Consider the following 27785-nt stretch of genomic DNA (forward strand, 5'->3'; position numbering starts at 1 on the left):
CACTTGTTAACTGCGTAACATGTTTAGTTCCAGCCTACAAACGCTGCTCAATGTGATGACCATCTGCATGAACGGCAGCCTGGAACCGCACTCGAGATTGGTCTTCTGGTATCCGGAACATCTCATATGGGATGTGTGTTAGTGCTCCGTTGATAAACCCTGTCATGCAGGTAACCCTACAGACAGAAACCACACGGCTTGAAATCAGATGATCTTGGAGGCCACGCAGTTTGAAAAAAGCAGCCAGTGATATGGTTTTCCCCGAATGTATTACAGAGTAACCGAGTGGTCTCAAAAGCCGTGTGAGGTGGAGCTCCATCGTGCATCAAAACAGTTGCGTCCAAAGCATTTCTCTCCTGTAGAGCAGGGTTCACATGTTGGCGAAGCAGATCACAGTGACGTGTTCCATTCATGCTTCATGTCCTTGGTCCTTGTGCTCCGAGATCCTCCCACGTCACTAAATGTTCGAATGTATGTTAATTCCTAAGGGACCAAACTGCTAAGGTCATCGGTCCCTAGACTTGCACACTACTTAAACTAACTCACGCTAAGGACAACACACACACTCATGCCCGAGGGACGACTCGATCCTAGCGGCCGCGCAGTCTGTGGCATGCCCCAAACCGCACGTCCACTCCGCGCGGCCCTGCGTCGCTATACCAGTACCAATGCCTAGGAGCGAGTCATGACACTGACAATAACAACGCAAGTCCTGCAGTGCACAGTCCGAACATCATTGGTATAGAGCTGGGTTCCCGCACGGTGAGTACTGGCTCAAGTAATGAAAGTTTAATTGTAACCACCAAGTATAATATCTAATTTCTTAAAAGTTTTCCAGAAACAGTGACTGTCCCTGCATCTGAGGGCTGATGAATTATTCAGAAACAAGAAAGATGCAGTGGGAGACAAGTATGTAACAGCTGCTTTCTCAGTGGAAACATAGGGAAGGAATATGACAGCCCTGCTAAAAGTAGACCTGTACAGTGTTGTAGTTATTGTTGCTGTTTGCAGGGGGGAGGGTGCAGTATCAGAGGCAGCATTTACCAGGTAGTGGCTGGGAAACAGTGGTATTCTCTGTCGTGTTGGTGTTATTGATGGTGTTGTGGGTGGTGCTGGATGTGTTGGTGCGCAGTGTCTGTGGCAGCGTACAGCAGCCACTGGGGTGAGCGCTAGCACCGACTTCCTCAGGGAGTTCTCTGCAGTTTTGTTATTGTTGACTGCCCTTGGCAGCATACAGCAGCTACTGGGTTTTGTTGTTGATATTTGTAGGGTGAAACGCTGTCTCTGATGGCAAACAGCAGTCGCTTGTTGAACACTGGCATCAGAGAGAAGTTTGCATCGTGTTGTCGTTTCTATTTGTAGGGTAAGCCGCTGTCTCTGACGCCATCTGACGGCATGCAGCAGTCACTGGCTAAGCCGTGGCATTGGCTTAAATAGAGTGTTCGCCATTGTGTTGTTGTCGTTGTTTGTAAGTCGAGATGCTGTCCCCGGCCGCGTATAGCTTCCACTGGGTCATCGAAAGATACAGCTTCCAGAAAGAGCTCATCACCGTGTCATTGTCGTTTGTAGGGTGAGCTGCTGCGTTTGCTGACACATAACCATGGAGGTATAATGAGGGTGATGACGCTAAAGCCTTACGTCGTGCGTTGCTTCGAAGCCGGCACTGCTATATTAGTTTTTCCAAAACATTAGCAGACCACTGCTTCTTGTTCTTAATCTCCGTCGCGTGCACGCAACAGTTGTTCTAAACAGTAAATGTTTTAGTGTTTGTGTGGGTCATGCAGCATCAGGAAGGCATTAGCAGACGATTTTCGTGTCTTAAGTGCCTATTTCATCCCATAATACGACGCATTTCGCCCCGTTAATGTAACTTTCTTTTTGTTATACGTTTCGAATAACCAAGAATATAATATGAAAAGGCTGCTTTCATTATCCAGCATTTTTCTTAATACGAACTGATGAAAGTCATGTTACCTTTATAGCGTCTTCCCGAAAATGCTGAGAATGTATTTTGACACGTTTCATTGGTTTCCAGTCTTTTCTTCAAAGAGCGTTCGCAACAGAGATTTTTCGAACTGTACTGATAGGAAATCTAAATACCAGAAATAAAACCACAACAGTAAAGTAATCAGCACAGCTAAAATTCATGCGTATAAAAGAAAATATCGCTTGAACGAGTACACTTACGAAGGAAATGTGATTGCATTACACTTTAGACAATAATCAGAACGACTAGTACACCTGCTAATGATGCAAGCTAACATTTTTTTTTTTTATCGAAACACTTCCATGATGGAGGTCGGCTTCAATTTTGTGACTTCATGACAACTCCCGTTTTTATACTCCATGCATACAACAGTCACTGAGTGCTGTCAGGTTCCCGAGAGTGCCCTCCTTTGTGTTGTTATTTGTGGAGTGAGGCGTACAGCAGCTGCTGGGCGAGCACTGGATTCATTCTCGAGAGTGTTTTTCGTAGTGTTGTTGTTGCCTGTAGGTGGTATCTATGGCAACGGTCAGCAGCATCTCGGTCAGATTCCATAGAGTGCCCTCGATAGTGGTGTTTGTTATAGTTCGCAGGGGGGGGGGGCTCTGTCTCTAGTGCCGTACAGTACCAGATGTGTGAGCATTAGCAGCATCTTCCAGAGACTCTTCTCCAACATATTTGTTGTAGACTGTAACACGAAGTGCTGTCTTTGGTGGCGTACAGCAGCTGCACTGGGTGAACATTGGCATAAACTGTGAGACAGTGCTTTGCATCATGTTGTGTTGTTGTTCTTTGCAGGGTGCGGGGCTGTCTCTGGCGGCATATAGCAGCTGCTGGGTGGGCGCTGGCACCAGCTTCCAGAAGGCCCTCTCCATTCTGATGGCACGCGCCCACAAGCCACTGGTGATCACGGCAGGCCGCCTCTACCCCATCAATACAGCTGCCTTCGTAGCGGTCAGTCCAAATTCTCACGATCTGTATTTTCTTGGTTGTGTTTAACGCTTTCTTCATCTAAAGAATGTTGCCAAAACTCTTGAGAGTTTTGTCAGATAGTGAACTGAGCACTTCGCGTCCCACTGCTGAGCAATTTAATTTGAGGTAGTTACCTAGCTGCGTGGCAGCTCTTTCAACCTTGATGACGAAGGCACATCATGGGAAACCGTAAAGATGACCCTACGATTAATACATTTGACTCCAATATGAAAATTCTGGGGCTTAAATCCCAGTCGAGCGATTCTAATTTACAGCCCCCAACGGGCCTCTTGTTTGATGAATGCTGGGATGATCCCTTTGAAAAGAAGACGACTGAGCCTGTGCTCATGTCAGTCTTCTTTACAGGTTTTTACCATGTATACGTATATGTGTGCATGTATGTCTGTGTGTGTGTGTGTGTGTGTGTGTGTGTGTATGTGTCTGTTTGTGTGTGTTCTCAGTGTTAACGAAAATTCGTACATCCGATTCTCTGAACGCTATACTTCAGAGATAGTACGCTGAATCCGTGGACGCATGAAGAAAATTTGTGTATATATAGAAGATCATGACTTAGTGAAGTAGCAACAATTTCCTGTGATGCAGGAAACAATGGACTGGAAAGTGTCTGAGGGTTGTGCTGGCATGAGTTTTTAACACTTTCTACATGTATTAATGAGCCTCATCAAACCCGAGCACATGCGCAAGGAGAACATAAGAATCCAGCGCTCACATTTCCTCAAAGCACAACTTGAGAGCTAACACAATAGATCACATGGTAAAATCATCTGCTCCTTTGAACATCTTCAGCACTAAGTAAGTGGTCACAAAACAATATACTATTAATAACAACAAAACTGTCAAAGTACGACTATAATGTGACAGTAAAGACACACAGTTTAAATCTTAGCCCAGAACACAATATCCCAACATGTACACCGTGAAATGCCGACCTCCTAAACTAATATTTTACACTCAGTTAACTAGAGAGCCCCCCCATGAACCGCGGACCTTGCCGTTGGTGGGGAGGCTTGCGTGCCTCAGCGATACAGATGGCCGTACCGTAGGTGCAACCACAACGGAGGGGTATCTGTTGAGAGGCCAGACAAACATGTGGTTCCTGAAGAGGGGCAGCAGCCTTTTCAGTAGTTGCAGGGGCAACAGTCTGGATGATTGACTGATCTGGCATTGTAACATTAACCAAAACGGCCTTGCTGTGCTGGTACTGCGAACGGCTGAAAGCAAGGGGAAACTACAGCCGTATTTTTTCCCGAGGACATGCAGCTTTACTGTATGATTAAATTATGATGGCGTCCGCTTGGGTAAAATATTCCGGAGGTAAAATAGTCCCCCATTTGGATCTCCGGGCGGGGACTACTCAAGAGGACGTCGTTATCAGGAGAAAGAAAACTGGCATTCTACGGATCGGAGCGTGGAACGTCAGATCCCTTAATCGGGCAGGTAGGTTAGAAAATTTAAAAAGGGAAATGGATAGGTCAAAGTTAGATATAGTGGGAATTAGTGAAGTTCGGTGGCAGGAGGAACAAGACTTTTGGTCTGGTGATTACAGGGTTATAAATACAAAATCAAATAGGGGTAATGCAGGAGTAGGTTTAATAATGAATAAAAAAATAGAAAATAGGAGTGCGGGTTAGCTACTACAAACAGCATAGTGAACGCATTATTGTGGCCAAGATAGACACAAAACCCATGCCTGCTACAGTAGTACAAGTTTATATGCCAACTAGCTCTGCAGATGATGAAGAAATAGATGAAATGTATGATGAGATAAAAGAAATTATTCAGGTAGTGAAGGGAGACGAAAATTTAATAGTCATGGGTGACTGGAATTCGTCAGTAGGAAAAGGGAGAGAAGGAAACATAGTAGGTGAATATGGATTGGGTGGAAGAAATGAAAGAGGAAGCCGCCTTGTAGAATTTTACACAGAGCATAACTTAATCATAACTAATACTTGGTTCAAGAATCATAAAAGAAGGTTATATACTTGGAAGAATCCTGGAGATACTAAAAGGTATCAGATAGATTATATAATAGTAAGACAGAGCTTTAAGAACCAGGTTTTAAATTGTAAGACATTTCCCGAGGCAGATGTGGATTCCGACCACAATCTATTGGTTATGAACTGCAGATTGAAACTGAAGAAACTGCAAAAAGGTGGGAATTTAAGGAGATGGGACCTGGATAAACTGAAAGAACCAGAGGTTGTACAGAGATTCAGGGAGAGCATAAGGGAGCAATTGACAGGAATGGGGGAAAGAAATACAGTGGAAGAAGAATGGGTAGCTCTGAGGGATGAAGTAGTGAAGGCAGCAGACGATCAAGTAGGTAAAAAGACGAGGGCTAGTATAAATCCTTGGGTAACAGAAGAAATATTGAATTTAATTGATGAAAGGAGAAAATATAAAAATGCAGTAAATGAAACAGGCAAAAAGGAATACAAACGTCTCAAAAATGAGATCGACAGGAAGTGCAAAATGGCTAAGCAGGGGTGGCCAGAGGACAATTGTAAGGATGTAGAGGCTTGTCTCACTAGGGGTAAGATAGATACTGCCTACAGGAAAATTAAAGAGACCTTTGGAGAGAAGAGAACCGCTTGTATGAATATCAAGAGCTCAGATGGCAACCCAGTTCTAAGCAAAGAAGGGAAGGCAGAAAGGTGGAAGGAGTATATAGAGGGTTTATACAAGGGCGATGTACTTGGGGGCAATATTATGGAAATGGAAGAGGATGTAGATGAAGATGAAATGGGAGATAAGATACTGCGTGAAGAGTTTGACAGAGCTCTGAAAGACCTGAGTCGAAACAAGGCCCCGGGAGTAGACAACATTCCATTAGAACTACTGATGGCCTTGGGAGAGCCAGTCATGACAAAACTCTACCATTTGGTGAGCAAGATGTATGAGACAGGCGAAATACCCTCAGACTTCAAGAAGAATATAATAATTGCAATCCCAAAGAAAGCAGGTGTTGACAGATGTGAAAATTACCGAACTATCAGTTTAATAAGTCACAGCTGCAAAATACTAACGCGATTTCTTTACAGACGAATGGAAAAACTGGTAGAAGCGGATCTCGGGGAAGATCAGTTTGGATTCCGTAGAAATGTTGGAACACGTGAGGCAATACTAACCTTACGACTTATCTTAGAAGAAAGATTATGAAAAGGCAAACCTACATTTCTAGCATTTGTAGACTTAGAGAAAGCTTTTGACAATGTTAACTGGAATACTCTCTTTCAAATTCTGAAGGTGGCAGGGGTAAAATACAGGGAGCGAAAGGCTATTTACAATTTGTACAGAAACCAGATGGCATTTATAAGAGTCGAGGGGCATGTAAGGGAAGCAGTGGTTGGGAAAGGAGTGAGACAGGGTTGTAGCCTCTCCCCAATGTTATTCAATCTGTATATTGAGCAAGCAGTAAAGGAAACAAAAGAAAAATTCGGAGTAGGTATTAAAATTCGTGGAGAAGAAGTAAAAACTTTGAGGTTCGCCGATGACATTGTAATTCTGTCAGAGACAGCAAAGGACTTGGAAGAGCAGTTGAATGGAATGGACAGTGTCTTGAAAGGAGGATATAAGATGAACATCAACAAAAGCAAAACGAGGATAATTGAATGTAGTCAAATTAAATCGGGTGATGCTGAGGGAATTAGATTAGGAAATGAGACACTTAAAGTAGTAAAGGAGTTTTGCTATTTGGGGAGTAAAATAACTGATGATGGTCGAAGTAGAGAGGACATAAAATGTAGACTGGCAATGGCAAGGAAATCGTTTCTGAAGAGGAGAAATTTGTTAACATCGAGTATAGATTTAAGTGTCAGGAAGTCGTTTCTGAAAGTATTTGTATGGAGTGTAGCCATGTATGAAAGTGAAACATGGACGATAACTAGTTTGGACAAGAAGAGAATAGAAGCTTTCGAAATGTGGTGCTACAGAAGAATGCTGAAGATAAGGTGGGTAGATCACGTAACTAATGAGGAGGTATTGAATAGGATTGGGGAGAAGAGAAGTTTGTGGCACAACTTGACTAGAAGAAGGGATCGGTTGGTAGGACATGTTTTGAGGCATCAAGGAATCACAAATTTAGCATTGGAGGGCAGCGTGGAGGGTAAAAATCGTAGAGGGAGACCAAGAGATGAATACACTAAGCAGATTCAGAAGGATGTAGGTTGCAGTAAGTACTGGGAGATGAAGAAGCTTGCACAGGATAGAGTAGCATGGAGAACTGCATCAAACCAGTCTCAGGACTGAAGACCACAACAACAACAACAACAAGAGAACAAAACATAAATAATAGAACATATCAACCCAGCTTACCTAATGCAGACCACAGCCCATAATAAATGAGAAAATTAACTCAATCAACTCCAGCCGTAAAGACAGATCAAATTTATCTGAATACAATAGACAATAAAAACTAATTCTCCGGATTTAGCACATTAGGCGCTACAGCAGCCTTTCCATAAATCCAATATGACCTCTTCGACAGTTCACACTGACAAAGCGAAAGTCATCTGTCTGTGCTAGAAAGGCTGATCTGAACACAGCGAGAACCATTTCCTCTAACCATGGTTGCAGACATACACCACAGCTAACAGCTCGTATCCTGGCATCACCACATTCCCTAGAACCACGAAACAAATCGCCACACTGACTTTACCACAAAATATATCAGTGTTTCAGTGTGACGTAAACTAACAGTTTTCTTGCTGAGTGGTAGCTCTCTAAACAACATCCCTCATGCGAAACCAGTTGTTATTTTGACTGATGTTGCTCGCACCTTAGATAAGTTGGCTATGCACGGCTCTGTTAAAAAAGTGTAGCTTGATGTAGTCATAGGGTCGAGCCACACATGTCTGCTTTCTTGCCCAGCAGCTAACTCACTGTAGCTGTGATCGTGTCGTCACATTGTCTATGCATTAGTTAGGCTTGCGAATGCATAAAATACACAAACATATAAAATAAAAGATAAATAAATAATTTAATAAAAAGAGTCCTATTCCAACATCTCTAATTGATGTAGATGACGGAGAATTACGTTGAATAATTTTTTTTTCGAGAAAGTACATCTCAAATAAATGGGAAGTGGTCCTACGACTTCCAGTTAAAATACAGACAGACAATAACCTTGTCAATTGCAGTAAAGTTGCAGTGAGAGTGTTATGAGAATGGTAGCAGACTCCCCAAGCTAAATAGTCATCCAAGACGCGCGCAAACTAAGTCGATTTCTTGATCACAAAACACGAAATACTTGCCAGCTCAAGTAATTCAGAGTTCAGCATTACCATTTACAAAACATACGAAATGAAAAAAGTAGTAACTCTTATTATGTGTGTTCTCGATTCTGTTAATACAATCAGAAAACTCTTATTATGTGTGTTCTCGATTCTGTTAATGCAGTCAGAAAAAAGAGTATTTTAGTGGCCGTTTACTGGGCAGAATCACTAATCTACTTGACGGATTCACTCTTGTTACCACATGTATGTCTATAATCTTTACTAACTCGCGTACAAGCCCCGAATCGCTCCCGTGAGTACACCGCTCGAAAAAGTGTCTGTCTCCACTTGACTCCAATGGTGTTCCGCCACTGCCTACATTTCCATTGCATAATGGTCATCATTCCCACCAAAAATTCGTTGTTCTTTTGTTTTACAGACATGATTTGACTCAACTTGAACATTTCTGACATTAAACTAACATGTTATGACATTATTCAAGTAGATTAATATTATAAACCTTCAGTCACACTGAGACCGTTCACAGTGATTACAAATAAAGCTTTGTTCAAAATTAAATAAGCTGGCACTCTTGCACAAGTGCGCCCACATTAAATAACAACAGATTATTGTAAAATGTTGTTTAAACAATTACTTAAGCATGCTAAAGGTAATCGTCTTTTGCACTTTCTTTAGCAGTGGTGTCAGCTAACACATGTGATTGAGCACTTCTTAAATTGCCATGTTATGTATTAGCAATTATAATCATTACTTGAGTAAGAATATGGCAAAAATGGCAACATATTCGTTAATGAAAAACTCAAGCATGACAAGATATGGGGCATTCACGGTGCATAAATTTGCTGTGTTAGTGTGGAGATTACGATGTTCTAACGAACACCTGCATAACAAAAAAATGTAAAAAAATAAATAAAGAAATAAAATAGATACATAGACAGCTTTCAGGGATGATAGCTATAGTCCAACGCCATCACCTGACACATCGCTTGTTGAAATCGCATGAAGCGTTTAAATATTGTTGATTCTGAGGCTCATTGTGAAAATATTTAGTCACCATAAAATATTAACTTTTGTAAGTTTACAGATATTGAAAATATTGTTGTGTCACTGGATGCGCCTCGTTTTTCTGAGATCGTAGATGTATTCAGATTTGCTTTATTATGTAACTGTGTTTTATTCCAGAATTTCTCGTCCTCTAAGCGACCAGCCACCTTCAAATTACACATTAGTCTTTGTACCCACACCTAGGCTCGCCAGCGGTAGTCACTGCGACTGGGACAGCAGCGGCGTTTTGGCTGAGCCAACCACGCTGCGGCCTGAGACCTGGGCCCCCTACTGTTTAACCATACAATCCAATTCACCTCATAGCAAATCTAGATGGCTAACTTCCCTGCATATGCGTGAAAGTGGAAAGTCAAAATGCTGTTACTCACTCGTGTCCTGTACCACTGTTATGCCCTTAGTGGCATATTTACTTATTGTTTAAAATTTTTGACTATATCTGTTATATATTCAGGTGAAAGACGTTTTAATTGTGGTTTTAATGTTTTGACTAGAGCGATGTCGCTCAAATTTCCTTTTAACCACATGTAAGGTAACAGTTTCTTCTGAAGAAGGTGCCCTTAGTTGTCGTTGAAAACTAGTTAAAGAATTTTAAATTCTGTTTGCAACCGGTTGGCTGGAAATTTGTGACATTGATTTTAAGAAATTTGGTTTATTTCAAATCTTACTTTCAATATTAAATTAATCATTAACTAATATCATTGTGAAACACCTACACAAAGTTTTATAATAGCTGGGTGACCAGAAATGTTTAAATAATTCATAGCGACGCACACAACATTCGATCTGTAAAGTACGCCTGTCCAGCATCGCTTGAGAAACCGTCTTATTCACGAGTAAGTTACATCGCTCTCAGCATGCGAAAGTCCTCTGTAGGGCAACGAGTCATTGCGTGTGGCAAGAAAGATTGTATTAAATTCACTACTGGCAAAGTACTCGTATACTGTGTGACTCACAACCCGTTATGATTCTTAAATTTTTCAGTAAGACGAATTAATTACACAAAATCGTGAACAGAATTATAATCTTTCGGTTTACAACAATAAGGAAAAAAATTCTATCATCCATAATCAGCAGCTCTACGAACTAAACAAGTCAAACATTACGGAATTTTTTTACAAAATTCTTCTTAAGTGCCCACTTTATTTAAAAATCTTGTTGTTGTTGTTGTGGTCTTCAGTCCAGAGACTGGTTTGATGCAGCTCTCCATGCTACTCTATCCTGTGCAAGCTTCTTCATCTCCCAATACCTACTGTAACCTACATCCTTCTGAATCTGTTTAGTGTATTCATCTCTTGGTCCCCCTCTACGATTTTTACCCTCCACGCTGCCCTCCAATACCAAATTGGTGATCCCTTGATGCCTCAGAATATGCCCTACCAACCGATCCCTTCTTCTAGTCAACTTGTGCCACAAATTTCTCTTCTCTCCATTTCTATTCAATACCTCCTCATTAGTTATGTGATCTACCCATCTAATCTTCAGCATTCTTCTGTAGCACCACATTTCGAAAGATTCTACTCTCTTCTTGTCTAAACTATTTATCGTCCACGTTTCACTTCCATACATGGCTACACTCCATACAAATACTTACAGAAACGACTTCCTGACACTTAAATCTGTACTCGATGTTAACAAATTTCTTTCCTTGCCATTGCCAGTCTACATTTTATATCCTCTCTACTTCGACCATCATCAGTTATATTGCTCCCCAAATAGCAAAACTCATTTACTACTTACATATTACAATTTTCACTCTTTTATCCAAAACACTTCGACTACTTTCAAAAACTTTGGTTTCATATCGTGGGGCGATGACAGAAATCGCATAATATCTTTCTGTATCTACTCACGCACTGTAATAAGCATTTTTCAGTAAACTACCAATTCTCGCACGTGTCATATATTTGAGCGGAGCGGAAACAAGACTACCTGTAAATCACCCAATGGGTTTTTTCCGGATTTTCATAGCCAAATGAGGAGTGGGAAATGGACATATAGTGTATCAAACTGACTAGCATGAGGTCTAGGTTTGATGAAAAAAGTAATTAGGCTAATTAGGAAAAATTTAATTAATGATTTGATGGAAAATTGGCATGTTTTACGAAGAATTGCTGCTACGTACGTGAAAGAAGTGTCAAGAAGATCATCCATTCAACCCCTGGCTATTTTCTGCATAAAAAGTTACATTGGTGTCCTATTTAAGTGGCAAAAAGATTTCCCCCCGAATCAGTTTCTGAATTTATGACATTTAGAGAGCAGAATACAGTAGGAAGGCATAACGAGATGTGCAAACGAGGTGTCAATAAATTCGTCTCTTCAAGACGTAGTTATTTTGCGTAAAAGACGTTCCATTCGTGTAATATTTTATGTTTAAAATAGTTATCCTCGAATCAAGTACTAAATTCAGAACATTTCAAAAACAGAAGATTCTGGGAACACAAATACCTCAATACGATCATGCTTTCTCATAAAAACTTGAAAATGAAACACTGGAAAAATCTGTCAAACGTTTTGTGTAGTGATTTGTCCGAAAGTGGTAAATGAAACAGATTGTAGAAACTTTTGACGAGCGTTTTTGAATGATGGTCGAAGTCACGTACAGCAAATTAGGTGCTCATAATGTTTCTCTAATCTGTTTTATTTCTCAGTTTTAGACAAATCATTTTAAAAAAACATTTCACCGATTTTGCCAATTTTTTTATTATTTCGACTAGTTTCTCGCATAGAAACTGGATCCAGACCTACTTTAGTGTCGCTACTTCTCAGTAGCTTACGAGGAGCCCTCAGAGAGAGCCTTGACCTACTTTCACCATGCTTTCCCTCTGGCCACTTGTCATAGGTACTGGAATCGAAAGGTTCTGTTTTTTAACCCTAGCATTTTTAATTTTCATAAAATTCATCTGCTTTTCACAAATTTCGACACACTTAATATGCAGCATGTCTACTACATTTTAAACAATCGCCAAACCACCACAAACACCACTAACACCATGCCTAGTTTGAACAATTTTGTGCTGTATTCTCTGGTAGAGTTCTTAATTTAAGCAACTGGTTGCCGAAAAACCATATATTCACTTCACAACCCATAATTTTATTTAAACAATTAACGCAGCATACGCAATAGTGAATAGCTACACCTCATTTAAGCAATTACACTTTACTTAGACGGTTGTACACACAACATACTCCATAGCTCTTGCCACACAAGCTTTGGTATTACAGATTACCGCTCTGCGACCACAGTCATTTAAACAGTTGCACCATTTTATTTAAACACAGATCATTGCTGTAAACAATTGCAGTTTATTGTAACAGCACAATCTGACCTCTGCAATAATGTTGTAGATAGGAATAGAATGTGGTTAGCAATTGTTTCATTTTATTTAAACACTTCATAGATCGTTACACACATATACGTCAAACAACTGGACTAGCAACAGCATGGCATCATGTTTATTTTTCACTTTACTAGAACAATTCATTGTGTATTCTCGTGTGATAGGCATGTACAATGGTATGGAAATCCTCACGAGGAAAATCACTTTCAAATGATGCGTCATTAGCTCGATGAAACTTGAATCACACATAGAAAGAATGCTACAGTACAGAAGGTAACTAAAAGAAATACATCTACAGCTCACTTAGCAGAGAGTTCATCGGATCATCTTTACAATAATTATTCCACTCTCGAAGAGCGAGTGGAAAAAACGAAAACCTGTATCTTTCGACGAGAGCTCTGATTTCCCTTATTTTATTATGACGATCGGCGTCAACAACCTATTTTCGCATTCGGAGAAGAAAGTTGGTGATAGAAATTTCGTGAGGAGATCCCACCGCAACGAGAACCACCTCTACTTTAATGATGTCCACCCCAAATCGTGTATCACGTCCGTGGCATTCTCTCCCCTATTACTCGATAGTACAAAACGTGCTGCCTTTCTTTGAACTTTCTCGATCTGCTCCGTTAGCTCTATCTCGTAAGGATCCGACGCTGCGTAGCAGTACTCCGAAAGAGGACAGAGAAGCGCAGTGTAGACATTCTCTTTAGTAGATATGTTGCATCATCTAAGTGTTCCACCAATAAAACGCAGTATTTGGTTTGTCTTCCCCACATTATTTTTCTTTCCAATTTAGATTGTTCATAATTGTAATTCCTAGATATTTTGTTGAATTTACGGCCTTTAGATTTGATTTATTATTCGTGTAACCGAAGTTTAACGGACTTCTTCCAGCACTCATGTGGATGACTCCACACTTTTCATCATTTAGGGTCAATTGCTAATTTTCGCACCACATAGATATCTTTTCTAATTCGTTTTTCAATTTGTTTTGATGTTCTGATGACTTTACTAGGCGGTAAACGACAGCGTCATCTGCAAACAATCTAAAACTGCTGCTCAGACTGCCTCCTAAACCGTTCATGTAGATGAGGAACAGCAGAAGGCCTATAACACTTGTGGAACGCCAGAAATCACTTTTGTTTAACTCGATGACTTCCCGTCAGTTATTACTGACTATGACCTCTCTGACAGGAAATCACGAATCCATTCACATAATTGAGATGATATTCCATAAGCATGCAATTTTATTACAAGCCGCTTGTGGGGTAGGGGGTCGAAAGCCTTCTGGAAATCTAGAAATACTGAATCAGTTTGAAATTCCTTGTCAACAGCACTCAACACTTCGTGTGAGTAAAGAGCTAGTTGTGTTTCACAAGAAAGATATTTTCTAATTTCGTAATGACTATGTGTCAGTACACCTTCCTCTTCGACGTAATTCATAATCTTCGAACACAATACATGTACCAGAACCCTGCTGCATATCGACGTTAATAATATGGGCCTGTAATTTAGTGGATTGCTGCTATGGTCCATCTTGAATATTGACGTGACCTGGACAACTTTCAAGTATTTGGGTATGGATCTTTCGTCAAGCGAGCTGTTGTATATGTTTGTTAAGTATGGAGCTATTGCGTCAGCATACTCTGGAAGGAACCTAATTGGTATACGGTCAACACCGGGAGACTTGCTTTTATTAAGTGATTTAGAGTAGATGTCCTACTCCTCGGCTATCTACTTCTAAATTACTTTGGCAGCTGTTCTTCATTCGTCGTCTTTGGTGAAGGAATTTCGGAAGGCTGTGTTTAGTAATTCTGCTTTAGCAGCACTATCGTCGATAGTATTTCCATTGCTGTCGTGAAGAGAAGGCATTGATTGTATCTTGCAGCTACCATACTTTATATATGACCGGAATCTCTTTGAATTTTCTGCCAGGTTTCAAGACAAGGTTTCGTTGTGGAAATTATTATAGACGAACAGAAATGACACTTTTGTTGAAAGGCAATCATCTCAATGAAGTCATGGCGATTCATGAAGGTCCCAGGGATATTACATAATGTGGGACTTGGTTCTTAAGAGTGTATGTGATCACAGCGAGCGGACGAGAGTGCATGCTCTGTTACGTGCTACCATGCTGGTCGCAATGTTGGTAAGGAGTTCTTATGGTAAGGCGTTGCACCGCGGTTGACAACAACTAGGTTGCTGGTTCGTATGGACGTGTTGCAATGCACCTCCAACGCCTCCCACACGTGTTCTACGGGATTTAAGTCGAGCAAACGGGTAGACAGACCACTCGCCGGAATTGTAACTAATAGATTTCAGCTATCAGTCGTCTTTTTGAAATTTTATTGACAGATCTAGATTTCAGCTAGAAACTAGCCATTTCAGTGCACTATCATTTTTGATCAATGCATATAACGCCTGTTAGTCGGGCTTCATCCACTGTTCATTGAATTCAATGAAGTATGGATGAAGCAGATCACTTACTTAAAATCTTATGTGTGAGTGTGAGGTACGTCTCTGGACTGTGCTCTGCGCGTTCAGACATGTCATGTGAGCATGTGTAGTGGGTGACAGAAAGGACACACATGTCTATACAACGAGGTAACTAGCCCACAAACCGGTGATTCAAAATGGTTCAGATAGCTCTGAGCACTACGAGACTTAACATCTTAGGTCATCAGTCCCCTAGAACGTAGAACTACTTAAACCTAACTAACCTAAGTACATCACACACATCCATGCCCGAGGCAGGATTCGAACCTGCGACCGTAGCGGTCACGCAGTTCCAGACTGAAGCGCCTAGAACCGCTCGGCCACTGCGGCCGGCACCGGTGATTCGCTCAACAATAAAAAAAAACAATAGTTCAAGTTACATTCTGTACACTGATGTTAGCAACTGATGTTATACAACACCAGTTTCTATGCTTAGGAATATGACCTGATGATACACACTTGTAACGCATGATTCAGGTGACCTAATAGTTTGTCATTACCAGGTTCTCGCATATACTATTACTCTCTCCTCCACAACGGCTGCTTATGGGTGAAATTTGGTGTTGTTTATTACTTATGGTTCAGATATGTGACATCATATACCATATTATTGTAGCTTTACAGCTAGTGTTTACATCATTTATTCAACCCATAAACTTCGTAATTTGGATACTGTCTGAGATTGGAAGCTATAGCACACCTTGTGCATTTGTTCAAGAGTGTTGGTCACTTTTTCACATTGTGAATGTGGTAGCCATTGCCTAGCATTCTGCAATAAGTGGTACTGATGTGTTACGTTATGGGGTATAATGTTGTCTTTATGCATGAGTTTTATTCCTCTCAGGTCTACACAAGCTTCTCTGATAATCGTGAATTTATGAACACTGATCAACCAAAGCATTGTGAGCACCTACCGAATAATCACTACGTCCGCCTTTGGCATGGGTAACAGCGGCGACACACCATGGTATGGAAGCAGTGGGGCCTAGACAAGTAGCTGGAGGGAGCTGGCACCACATCTGTACACACAAGTCACAAAATTCCCACTAATTCTGGGGAGGGGGTGTTGAGGTCTGACGCCACATTCAACCACATCGCATATGTGTTCGACTGTGTTCAGATCTGGCGAGTTGGGAGGCCAAAACATCAACTGGAACTCGCCACTGTGTTCCTCGAACTACTCCATCACACGCCAGCCCTTGTCACATGATTGTCTTGAAGGGCTGTTCGTGATATGCACCCTGTGTACAATACTCCCTGGCTGTCTCGGTGCCTTGCATGAGCTCCACTGGACCCATGAATGCCGAAGTGAATGTTACCCAGAGCATGATGGAGCCGCCGCCAGCTTGTCCCTATCCCACAGTACAGGTGTCAAGGAGCTGTTACCCTGAAAGACAACAGATTCACACAATCCCATGGGCATGATGAAGATGGTAACAGGATTCATCGGACTATGTAATGTTCTGCAACTGAACCAAAGGTTAGTGTCGATGGTTACGTATCCACTTCCGTCATAATTGCTGATGTCATGGTGATAACATTGGCACCTGCATGGGTTGTCTGCTGCAGAGCCCCATTGTTAGGAGTGTTCGATGCACTGTGTGTTCAGACGCACTTGTACTCCACCCAGCGTTAAAGTCTGACTTTAGCTCTGCCACAGTTCGCCACCTGTCCTGTTTTACCTCTCTGCCCCCCCAGGCCACGATATCCGACATCTGTAATGAGGGGTGGATGCTCTAACAATACCACCACTTACAAAGTAGGATAGAAATCAGATTAATAATGTTGCTCACGCAGCATATGTTCGCTTTATCGGGCAACAACAAAGTTATTGACTGTGGATGGTATCGTCAGAATGGAAATAATGAAGTCACTGTAAAAAAGTCATTAATTTTGGCACTTATCTCGAATGGATTCCCACGTAGATTTCGTCTAAGTTGTTATGGCTCATCTTGTTGATTCTAGGGTGATTCCACTTTGACTGCTAGGAGGTCCAGATCTGTATTATAGCAATATTTGAAGACCTAACAAATGCGTTTTTCAAGAAATTCTTAATGATCAAACAAACCCAGATCAGAACAATGGTATGGTAGAAATAATTTTTTGCTTGGTATTCACGATCCACGTTTTTATTAAACTTCTTGTAAATTCACATATACTCCTTCTTAATTGTCACATCATCAAGAAAACAGTTTTGTATCAATCTTCATATATTTAATTTCCACTTTAACCAAACACAAGACTTGACTGTTTTTTTACAAAGCGAAATAACCACTTAAACCTCTGCAAAGTGAAACAAAGACTGCTCTGTGCGCATTCGCGCCAAAACGGTTACAAGTAAGTCAAAGATTATGACAGTCTCACAGAAATGAATACACACAAGAACGATATCACTGTAATACATCGATACATCGAAGTACCTATACATTAATAAAACCAAATGTGAATATTGTCACAAAATTATGTCTGTTACTTCGCAGAAAAGTAGTACGATATTACTGGTATCGAGAAATGGGGTTGGAGTACCGTAATGGTCACGTAAATAAAGAACCATTACAATGCCCAACCCCATAACGTCTGGATGTGGTTTCACCTTGGTTTCGCCAAGTATTGAAGACACTCAACACAGCAGTCCTCGAACACCCAACAAATCGTGCAGTTTCCAAAATGCTCGTGCCGAGGCTCCAGGCCAACACAATCTTCCCTCGGTCAGACACAGATAGATCGCGCGCCTTCCCAATTCTACACGTGGTCAGCATGCTCACTGTTACTTCCTCCACCATGTGTGTTTCTGACCAGCAGCATTCCTCGCCAGATGACGCTGCTATCGCCTGGATGGATTTCTATAGATAGTAGGTCGGTTGGCGTAATGTTCTGGCTGATCAGTGTAACTCCTTCCTTAATGATAAAAGTCTGCATAGAACTTAGTCTTATTATACACAGAACTCATTTCTTTGTTGTGACTGGACTCTGGTGCAGTAAAGTGATAGCTATGAAAAATCCCCATAGCTGCCATTGTAAAATTTTGATTAATTTTGGTATATTATTTATCGTAAGTATATTTACTATACATATAAACCAGGGCATGATTAATAAAGTGACAACTGTGTTGGATTATGACATTTGGGTGTACACAACAGAAGTCTCACATATGATGCGTCATTCTTCAAGAGGTAACGAGTTCTGATTGTTACGATACGAAAGCTAGTGTCCACTTCCCACTCACAGGCAATCTGGTAACAGAATTGTGTATTTTCCTGGCAAAAATCGTATTAAATTGTGTTCCCTTGAGTCTTTTTTTTTTTAACACGAGATTACTGAAGTGTGATCTTACGTGTATGAATATGCTGTGGATTATTGCTTTCCAGTATGCTTTAATTCGATTCTGAAAGGTTTAGTATTCTTTCCCTAAGAGCGTCTGCTATGTTATAACCAGCGAGTGTGACACATGCGTATTCCGAATATCTCATTTGCCCCTGTTAAATCTAAAAAATTTAATTCTCGCATCGCTGTACTTATTTACAAATGTTAATGGAACTGTGTAGTAATTACCACTCAGACATTAGAAATTCTCACGTACTGCCTGCCTGGCAAGCATAAGATGATTTACCTTTATAGTAAAAAAAACAGTACTGAAGTTCTCAAACCATGTAAGGCTCTTTACTATGGTACGGAGAATGGTGTTTGTGAACGATTTACAAAATTAATAATGACCTCACCCATGAAGACGACCCTAAATTAATTTTGCTTTAATACGTTCATTGCACTGGCAGGTCTTGTCGTTGATGGTACACACCAAATGACTAGCTTAAATAATTCTTGAAACGTAGTGTCACAGCTGTTGGTAAATGCCAGTAACTGTGTGATTTAAAAAATTTCTTATTAAATGTTACTGAGTTTGTATATTAGTGTGGATGCAGTAAGTGTGTAAAATTTTATACGTCAATACTTTTCGGTGACGGGCTTCCTAATTACTTCGATGCATGTCGTGTAAGACTAGATCTGCCACAAATCTTTTAAATTCTAGGACTGTCATGTCAGGAAGTACATGCATAGAAGATGCAGGTGAAAGCTTATTGGCTGCAATAGTGGCTCTGAGGCTGCAATGTATTATATTTACTCTTGTTACCTTGGTCGGTGCTACACTTACCGTGTGCATGTGGTGCGTCTGTAGCACCTGCATGTGCTTAACTGTTAACCATCATGCACTGCCACTCCGATTGCTTCAATTCTAGAACTGTTGTGTCGCGAAGTATATGCCTGTGACATGACTATGCACAATGCTTAGTTTAAATAAAGTACAAGATAAACATGACGTCACACTGTTGCTAGTCCAATTTCGCTTTGTAAATTGGTTGAAGTATATATGCGGAAAAACGAATGAATTGTTTAAATGAAGTGAAACAACTGCTAACCTAATTCTCAGCATTATTACAATACAATTTCAATTGTTTATACCTATGTGCAATGTTTCAATAGAATTGTGGAATTCTTTAAATCATTGTGGCGACTGGGGGATAATCTGGGTAATTTCCAAGCCTGTGTGGCAATTGCTACAGAGCGAACCGTGCTTTCTGCCGTTTAAGTGTACTTGTTAAATGATGGGTTACCATACACATTTAGCCATCCACTATCGATTATGCTGTGTCAATTGTTTTAACCCCCCCATGAACCATGGACCTTGCCGTTGGTGGGGAGGCTTGCGTGCCTCAGCGATACAGATAGCCGTACCGTAAGTGCAACCACAACGGTGGGGTATCTGTTGAGAGGCCAGACAAACGTGTGGTTCCTGAAGAGGGGCAGCAGCCTTTTCAGTAGTTGCAAGGGCAACAGTCTGGGTGATTGACTGATCTGGCCTTGTAACAATAACCAAAACGGCCTTGCTGTACTGGTACTGCGAATGGCTGAAAGCAGGGGGAAACTAGAGCCGTAATTTTTCCCGAGGGCATGCAGCTTTACTGTATGATTAAATGATGATGGCGTCCTCTTGGGTAAAATATTCCGGAGGTAAAATAGTCCCCCATTCGGATCTCTGGGCGGGGACTACTCAAGAGGATGTCGTTATCAGGAGAAAGGAAACTGGCGTTCTACGGATCGGAGCGTGGAATGTCAGATCCCTTAATCGGGCAGGTAGGTTAGAAAATTTAAAAAGGGAAATGGATAGGTTAAAGTTAGATATAGTGGGAATTAGTGAAGTTCGGTGGCAGGAGGAACAAGACTTCTGGTCAGGTGACTACAGGGTTATAAACACAAAATCAAATAGGGGTAATGCAGGAGTAGGTTTCATAATGAATAGGAAAATAGGAATGCGGGTAAGCTACTACAAACAGCATAGTGAACGCATTATTGTGGCCAAGATAGATACGAAGCCCACGCCTACTACAGTAGTACAAGTTTATATGCCAACTAGCTCTGCAGATGACGAAGAAATTGAAGAAATGTATGATGAAATAAAAGAAATTATTCAGATAGTGAAGGGTGACGAAAATTTAATAGTCATGGGTGACTGGAATTCGGTAGTAGGAAAAGGGAGAGAAGGAAACGTAGTAGGTGAATATAGACTGGGGCTAAGAAATGAAAGAGGAAGCCGCCTGGTAGAATTTTGCACAGAGCACAACTTAATCATAGCTAACACTTGGTTCAAGAATCATAAAAGAAGGCTGTATACATGGAAGAAGCCTGGAGATACTGACAGGTTTCAGATAGATTATATAATGGTAAGACAGAGTTTTAGGAACCAGGTTTTAAATTGTAAGACATTTCCAGGGGCAGATGTGGACTCTGACCACAATCTATTGGTTATGACGTGTAGATTAAAACTGAAGAAACTGCAAAAAGGTGGGAATTTAAGGAGATGGGACCTGGTTAAACTGAAAGAACCAGAGGTTGTACAGAGTTTCAGAGAGAGCATAAGGGAACAATTGACAGGAATGGGGGAAAGAAATACAGTAGAAGAAGAATGGGTAGCTTTGAGAGATGCAGTAGTGAAGGCAGCAGAGGATCAAGTAGGTAAAAAGACGAGGGCTAGTAGAAATCCTTGGGTAATAGAAGAAATATTGAATTTAATTGATGAAAGGAGAAAATATAAAAATGCAGTAAATGAAACAGGCAAAAGGGAATAGAAACGTCTCAAAAATGAGAGCGACAGGAAGTGCAAGATAGCTAAGCAGGGATGGCTAGAGGACAAATGTAAGGATGTAGAGGCTTATCTCACTAGGGGTAAGATGGATACTGCCTACAGGAAAATTAAAGAGACCTTTGGAGATAAGAGAACCACTTGTATGAATATCAAGAGCTCAGATGGAAACCCAGTTCTAAGCAAAGAAGGGAAAGCAGAAAGGTGGAAGGAGTATATAGAGGGTCTATACAAGGGCGATGTACTTGAGGACAATATTATGGAAATGGAAGAGGATGTAGATGAAGATGAAACGGGAGATACGATATTGCGTGAAGAGTTTGACGGAGCACTGAAAGACCTGAGTCGAAACAAGGCCCCCGGAGTAGACAACATTCCATTGGAACTACTGACGGCCTTGGGAGAGCCAGTCATGACAAAACTCTACCATCTGGTGAGCAAGATGTATGAAACAGGCGAAATACCCTCAGACTTCAAGAAGAATATAATAATTCCAATCCCAAAGAAAGCAGGTGTTGACAGATGTGAAAATTACCGAACAATCAGTTTAATAAGCCACAGCTGCAAAATACTAACACGAATTGTTTACAGACGAATGAAAAAACTAGTAGAAGCCGACCTCGGGGAAGATCAGTTTGGATTCCGTAGAAACACTAGAACACGTGAGGCAATACTAACCTTACGACTTATCTTAGAAGAAAGATTAAGGAAAGGCAAACCTACGTTTCTAGCATTTGTAGACTTAGAGAAAGCTTTTGACAATATTGACTGGAATACTCTCTTTCAAATTCTAAAGGTGGCAGGGGTAAAAAACAGGGAGCGAAAAGCTATTTACAATTTGTACAGAAACCAGATGGCAGTTATAAGAGTCGAGGGACATGAAAGGGAAGCTGTGGTTGAGAAGGGAGTAAGACAGGGTTGTAGCCTCTCCCCGATGTTATTCAATCTGTATTTTGAGCAAGCAGTAAAGGAAACAAAAGAAAAATTCGGAGTAGGTATTAAAATCCATGGAGAAGAAATAAAAACTTTGAGGTTCGCCGATGACATTGTAATTCTGTCAGAGACAGCAAAGGACTTGGAAGAGCAGTTGAATGGAATGGACAGTGTCATGAAAGGAGGATATAAGATGAACATCAACAAAAGCAAAACGAGGATAATGGAATGTAGTCAAATTAAGTCGTGTGATGCTGAGGGAATTAGATTAGGAAATGAGACACTTAAAGTAGTAAAGGAGATTTGCTATTTGGGGAGCAACATAACTGATGATGCTCGAAGTAGAGAGGATATAAAATGTAGACTGGCAATGGCAAGGAAAGCGTTTCTGTAGAAGAGAAATTTGTTAACATCGAGTATAGATTTAAGTGTCAGGAAGTCATTTCTGAAAGTATTGGTATGGAGTTTAGCCATGTATGGAAGTGAAACATGGACGATAAATAGTTTGGACAAGAAGAGAATAGAAGCTTTCGAAATGTGGTGCTACAGAAGAATGCTGAAGATTAGATGGGTAGATCACATAACTAATGAGGAAGTATTGAATGGGATTGGGGAGAAGAGAAGTTTTTGGCACAACTTGACCAGAAGAAGGGATCGGTTGGTAGGGCATGTTCTGAGGCATCAAGGGATCACCAATTTAGTATTAGAGGGCAGCGTGGAGGGTAAAAATCGTAGAGGGAGACCAAGAGATGAATACACTATGCAGATTCAGAAGGATGTAGGTTGCAGTAGGTACTGGGAGATGAAGAAGCTTGCACAGGATAGAGTAGCATGGAGAGCTGCATCAAACCAGTCTCAGGACTGAAGACCACAACAACAACAACAATTGTTTTTAAAGCGGAGGGCTGAGAAATAAATATAGGTGACTTGTCATCACTGAATTGTTTGAAGTGAGAACTCTACTAGCGTTTGAAACTCAAAATTGCTTACCGTAGGCGGCGGCTATGGATGTGGGGGTGTCTCGGTAATTTTTTAACCGTAGTTTATATGTGTTGTCGAAATTCACGGAAAACAATTGATTTTTTTAGGGAAATGAAACATTCTGGGGTTAACACCAGAACTTCCCGACTCCAGTGCCTATGACAAGTTGACAGATGTGAAAGCAGTGGGAAATTAGGTCGCGATCTTGTGTTCTCCTTCGTATTCTCCTCTTCTCTAGCGTGCTTCTGTTTGTCACTCAAGACACCTTTTTTGCGTCGTTACGGCATCTTAATTGTGTGGCGTTTGTAACTCTCCATTTTCTCTTCAAACATATTCCAGACTTCTGACACATGTGCAAGACCAGATGGATGTCTCCCGTAGCATAATACAGCCACCACCAGCCTGCTTGCGTGAGGTGGTGCGTGTTTCGAGTAATTATTCATCTGGATGACAGCCTGTCCCGGAATGATCGTCAGCCTAGTGTAAAAAGAAATGCGATTCTTCCGATCATGCGACACATTTTAATTGAGCCGCGGTTCAATCTCGGTGAATGTTGATGTCAATCACATTGTCGGCCACACGTGGTTTCACTGTCCTTCAACTACTTTCCATAAGTGCCCACGACAGTAGCACGAGGACAACCGACCAGTTTCGTCGTTTCTTAGATGTTCGATCCCAGGTGCCAGGCCAAAACAATCTGCCTGTTGTCAGAGTCGCTTATGTCGATGGATTTTCCCTTTTTTGTTCCTTGTCGTTGCCAAAATGATTCACTTTCTGTATATGCTCCGCTCATAACACTATCTGATCAAAAGTATCCGGACATACCTGTTTAATGCTGATTTCACCACTAGATGTCACGGCGACAAAGGACGCACCATTCTGAAGGAATTTGAGGGGTATTGTATTGCCAGTAGAGAAGTAGAAACAGCAGATTACGTTGGCCAGAGACCTTGGTGACTTAAAATGCGGACTGGGCAGTGGATGTTACCTGAGTAATAAATCCATCTGGGACAATGCAGCCTTTCTAAAGTTACCCAAGTCGACTATTGGTAATGTTATTGTGGACATAGAGGCCAGGCAGACCTCATGTATTGATGGACAGGGACCGTCGGGCACTGTGGACGATGGTTGTAGAAAATAGCATGAAACTGATGGAAGATATCACTTGTAAGTTTCAAAGTGCTACCAATAGTCCAGCTAGCAGAATGACTGTGCGCAGATAGAAAGAATGGAGTAAATAGTCGAGCAGGTCCTTGTAAGCAAAAGTTACTGCAGTCAGTACCTGAGGTTTGGCGAATGTAAGGAGAAGGTCAATGAACGGAAGAATATAGAAACAATGCACAAATCGCGGAAGTACTTACACTATAATCAAAGGAGAAAGAAATTTACTACTAAAACTTCTATGGAGTGAAACTGTAACACACAGCAGTCAGTTTGCTACGAATATGTTCTTTATGGCCGGCCGCTGTGGCCGAGCGGTTCTAGGCGCTTCAGTCTGGAACCGCGCGACCGCTACGGTCGCAGGTTCGAATCCTGCCTCGGGCATGGATGTGTGTGATGTCCTTAGGTTAGTTAGGTTTAAGTAGTTCTAAGTTCTAGGGGACTGATGACCTCAGAAATTAAGTCCCACAGTGCTCAGAGCCATCTGAACCATTTTGTTCTTTATGGCTCTTGTAAGCATCAGAAAGTTTCCAAAAATATACATTTCATCAATCAGATATTCACTGACATTTGGAGGGACCGATTGTTTGAACGTGAATATTATCGTCAAAATTTCTGAAAAGCACAAATGAAGTACGTTGCTGTCTAAATGGTACGAAAGGCGTTTCACGCAGCTCTCACAAACTTCTTACAATACACAATGTATCCTGCCACACCCATGTTTTGGTACACTAGAGTGCGGAAGATGAACGTTGTAGCATCAGTTTATTCCTCTCAAAGCAGTGAAAATTGTTGAGCACCACCATGGCACATCTTCTACTTAAGGCAGGTTTCTTCCAAAAACTGGATCATCACGTAATGCAATATTTCACCCAGAATGTTAGTGCATGTGCCACATACCGTTTTACGTAAATTGTGTATTAAAATTACAGGTGAAAGACCAAATTAGACATTATAAGATGTTCAACTCTTTGGTATTACATAATATTTTTGTTCCATGTCTCCTAGCTTTCATTTTTGTTGATGTGTTACCTACGTGGACTGAAAAATGAGATCGGCGTTGAAAATGGCCACTCGCGTGAAGTAATTGTTTATTTCAAACACAGTTAAAGCACATGCAAAAAGTGGTTTCATTGAAAGACTGAATACTGGTTCTTGGAACGTAAAATGACTTTATGGCTCTGTGTATAATATTGTTTCTTTGTATAACTGCAGATCGTATTGATTAAACAAGATGTAAAAAAACTATGTGTTCCAAATATTTAGAGGAGATGTAAATAGAAACTTATGTGTGACAAAATGTCACAGCTGTAGCGTTTCTCCACAACTGATCTATGAATTTTGTGATAGTGTTGATATCCAGACACAGTGTTGAACATCTTTATGATGAATATTGTTTAAGAGATATTGCTGAGAATGTCGCCCATTACTTTAGTGACAACTGGCATCTGTGTGCTAATGATTGTCTAACACAATCAAAACAACATAATGTATCACAAACAATGGCTGAGGCTTCAGTAAAACGAGCAAATATTTTGGGATGTCTTTTGGTGTCTCGTACACCAAACTCTTCATCTCCACCTCAAAAAAATAAATTTATAGAAGTGAGGTCAGGAGAACATGGTGGCCACAGCACTGAACCACTCCTCCCAATATGACAACTGCGGATTACATTGCCTAAATATTCTGTTACGTCAGCAGCTTAGTGTGGCTAGTCCCATGTTGGAACCATAATCATTGCCTGACTACTGGTGGTAAATTCTCCAATATTTCCATTTGTAGTTCTGGTGTACTTCACAGTATGGTAATATACTCTGTTGAGCGTATTAGGCAGAAGATATGGACCAGTCAGGTGGTCGTGCATAATATCCAGCAGTGTTATACAATTATTAGCTTGCAGATGCCATTTGTGCATTAATTGTGATGGATAATATTTTTAGCAACATCTCTAAAACAATATTTATCACGCAACAGTTTGAAAACTACCTCACCACTAGCGTCAAAACGCAATGGATTCCTAGAGGGGAAACGTTGCACTTGTGACATTATTCTTTACCTCCTCCAAACAATCCATAATACTGTATACCAGCTGAGGAACATGGAATTGCCCAGGTATTTATTTATAACTGTGCCTGAGGCTTTATATGAGAGGAATTTACTTTTGACTTAAGATTTGAAGTAGTGTAATTGGGGAAATGAATGAAGAGTTTGTTTGCTTCACTGACGTGGGAGACAGCATGAGGAGATAGCCATGCGAAGAGCAACTGACACTTCAGTCCATACCCACAACATGCTGCGTCTGGCCTTGTTCTTTGTTTATAGTTACGGCACAACGTCAACTCACCGGGAATAAGTGGGAATCGGTGTATAAAAACACGATCGTTTGCGCCATTTCCTGTCAAAATTTCGCTTCTATGATGTTACATCACACACAAATAGCTTAAAACTTCTCTGAATGAAGGCTTCTGAGGCGCGAAATAATGTTGTGCCTCACCTTTGGAAGGAGTTTGCAAAGATCGAGTTAAGGGGAGCCGGAGGTGCCTATGCTGCCCATGTTAAAATCACTAAGTTTGAGGAACATTTATGAATAAATTACCAAATAGAAAAATTTGAATTTTTTTTTACGTATAGAGTGGTTTAGTGCTGCAGCTATGACAGAGGGATTTTGGAGTATCTTTTCTAGTTTCCTTCCAATCATTTTTTTTATTAATGACCCAAATTTTTTTACAAATAATTGCTTTATAATTGAACTGAAATGAAACTACTGAACATATTGCCAAATGGCTGTGTTACAATGTAAGTGTGACCACTAGGAGTGCTGTATAAAAATTTCATCTCTCTAGCTTGAGTGGATTTTGAGAAAATGTTCCTTATATTCGAAAAATTCTAATTTATGGGAAATGGCTATCAAAGTTTCTCAATACATTCCTGCACTATAGGATGGATTCTCAGGGTCTTCTTCTTCATCCTCCAAAAGCTTCCTCTTCTGTCTTCTTTTCTGGCCTGTTGTTCCATCATACTTCATATGCCTTTCTCTTCTTTCTGCTCCTCTTATCCTTTCTCCGTCAATATTTCTTAGTGCTTGTACAGTGTTCACCCCAGCTGTAAATCCTAATGCCTTCAGAACTTCACACTTCACACTGTTCCCTTGGTTGTAGGTTGCTATTGCATCATAAATGCCAAAGTGCAGTGTTATTATGCTTACAAACACCCTTTTAGGAATCACTTTCCAAATCAAATTGTTTACGCTCTCATTAGGATTCTGCGTCTTTCCATGTAGACATTTGTGTAACAATTCTGGCTGTGCTAAGTCATGAAAAATGCGTTTTATTGCATTTATCACAGCTGCTGGCAAACCATGTTTGTGATCATAGGCCTTTTTTGCATTATATTTGCACCAGGAATCTTTTGGGCTCAGGCTGTGTTGAGGGTACTCATTGGAAGAGGCAGTATGAAGGAACAAT

The 27785-nt window shown here is 40.8% G+C and overlaps 1 protein-coding gene across 1 annotated transcript in view; it reads left to right on the top strand.

Annotated features, from left to right (window-relative positions):
• Window positions 1–27785, top strand: part of LOC126455872 (odorant receptor Or2-like) — a 53890-nt gene that overhangs the window by 23556 nt on the left and 2549 nt on the right. Inside the window, exon 4 of the mRNA XM_050091631.1 lies at window positions 2783–2938. Coding sequence (XP_049947588.1) covers window positions 2783–2938 — 156 coding nt within the window. The remainder of the gene's footprint in view (window positions 1–2782; window positions 2939–27785) is intronic.

This window comes from Schistocerca serialis, chromosome 2, assembly GCF_023864345.2.
Source record: "Schistocerca serialis cubense isolate TAMUIC-IGC-003099 chromosome 2, iqSchSeri2.2, whole genome shotgun sequence".
Taxonomy (NCBI): Eukaryota; Metazoa; Arthropoda; class Insecta; order Orthoptera; family Acrididae; genus Schistocerca; species Schistocerca serialis.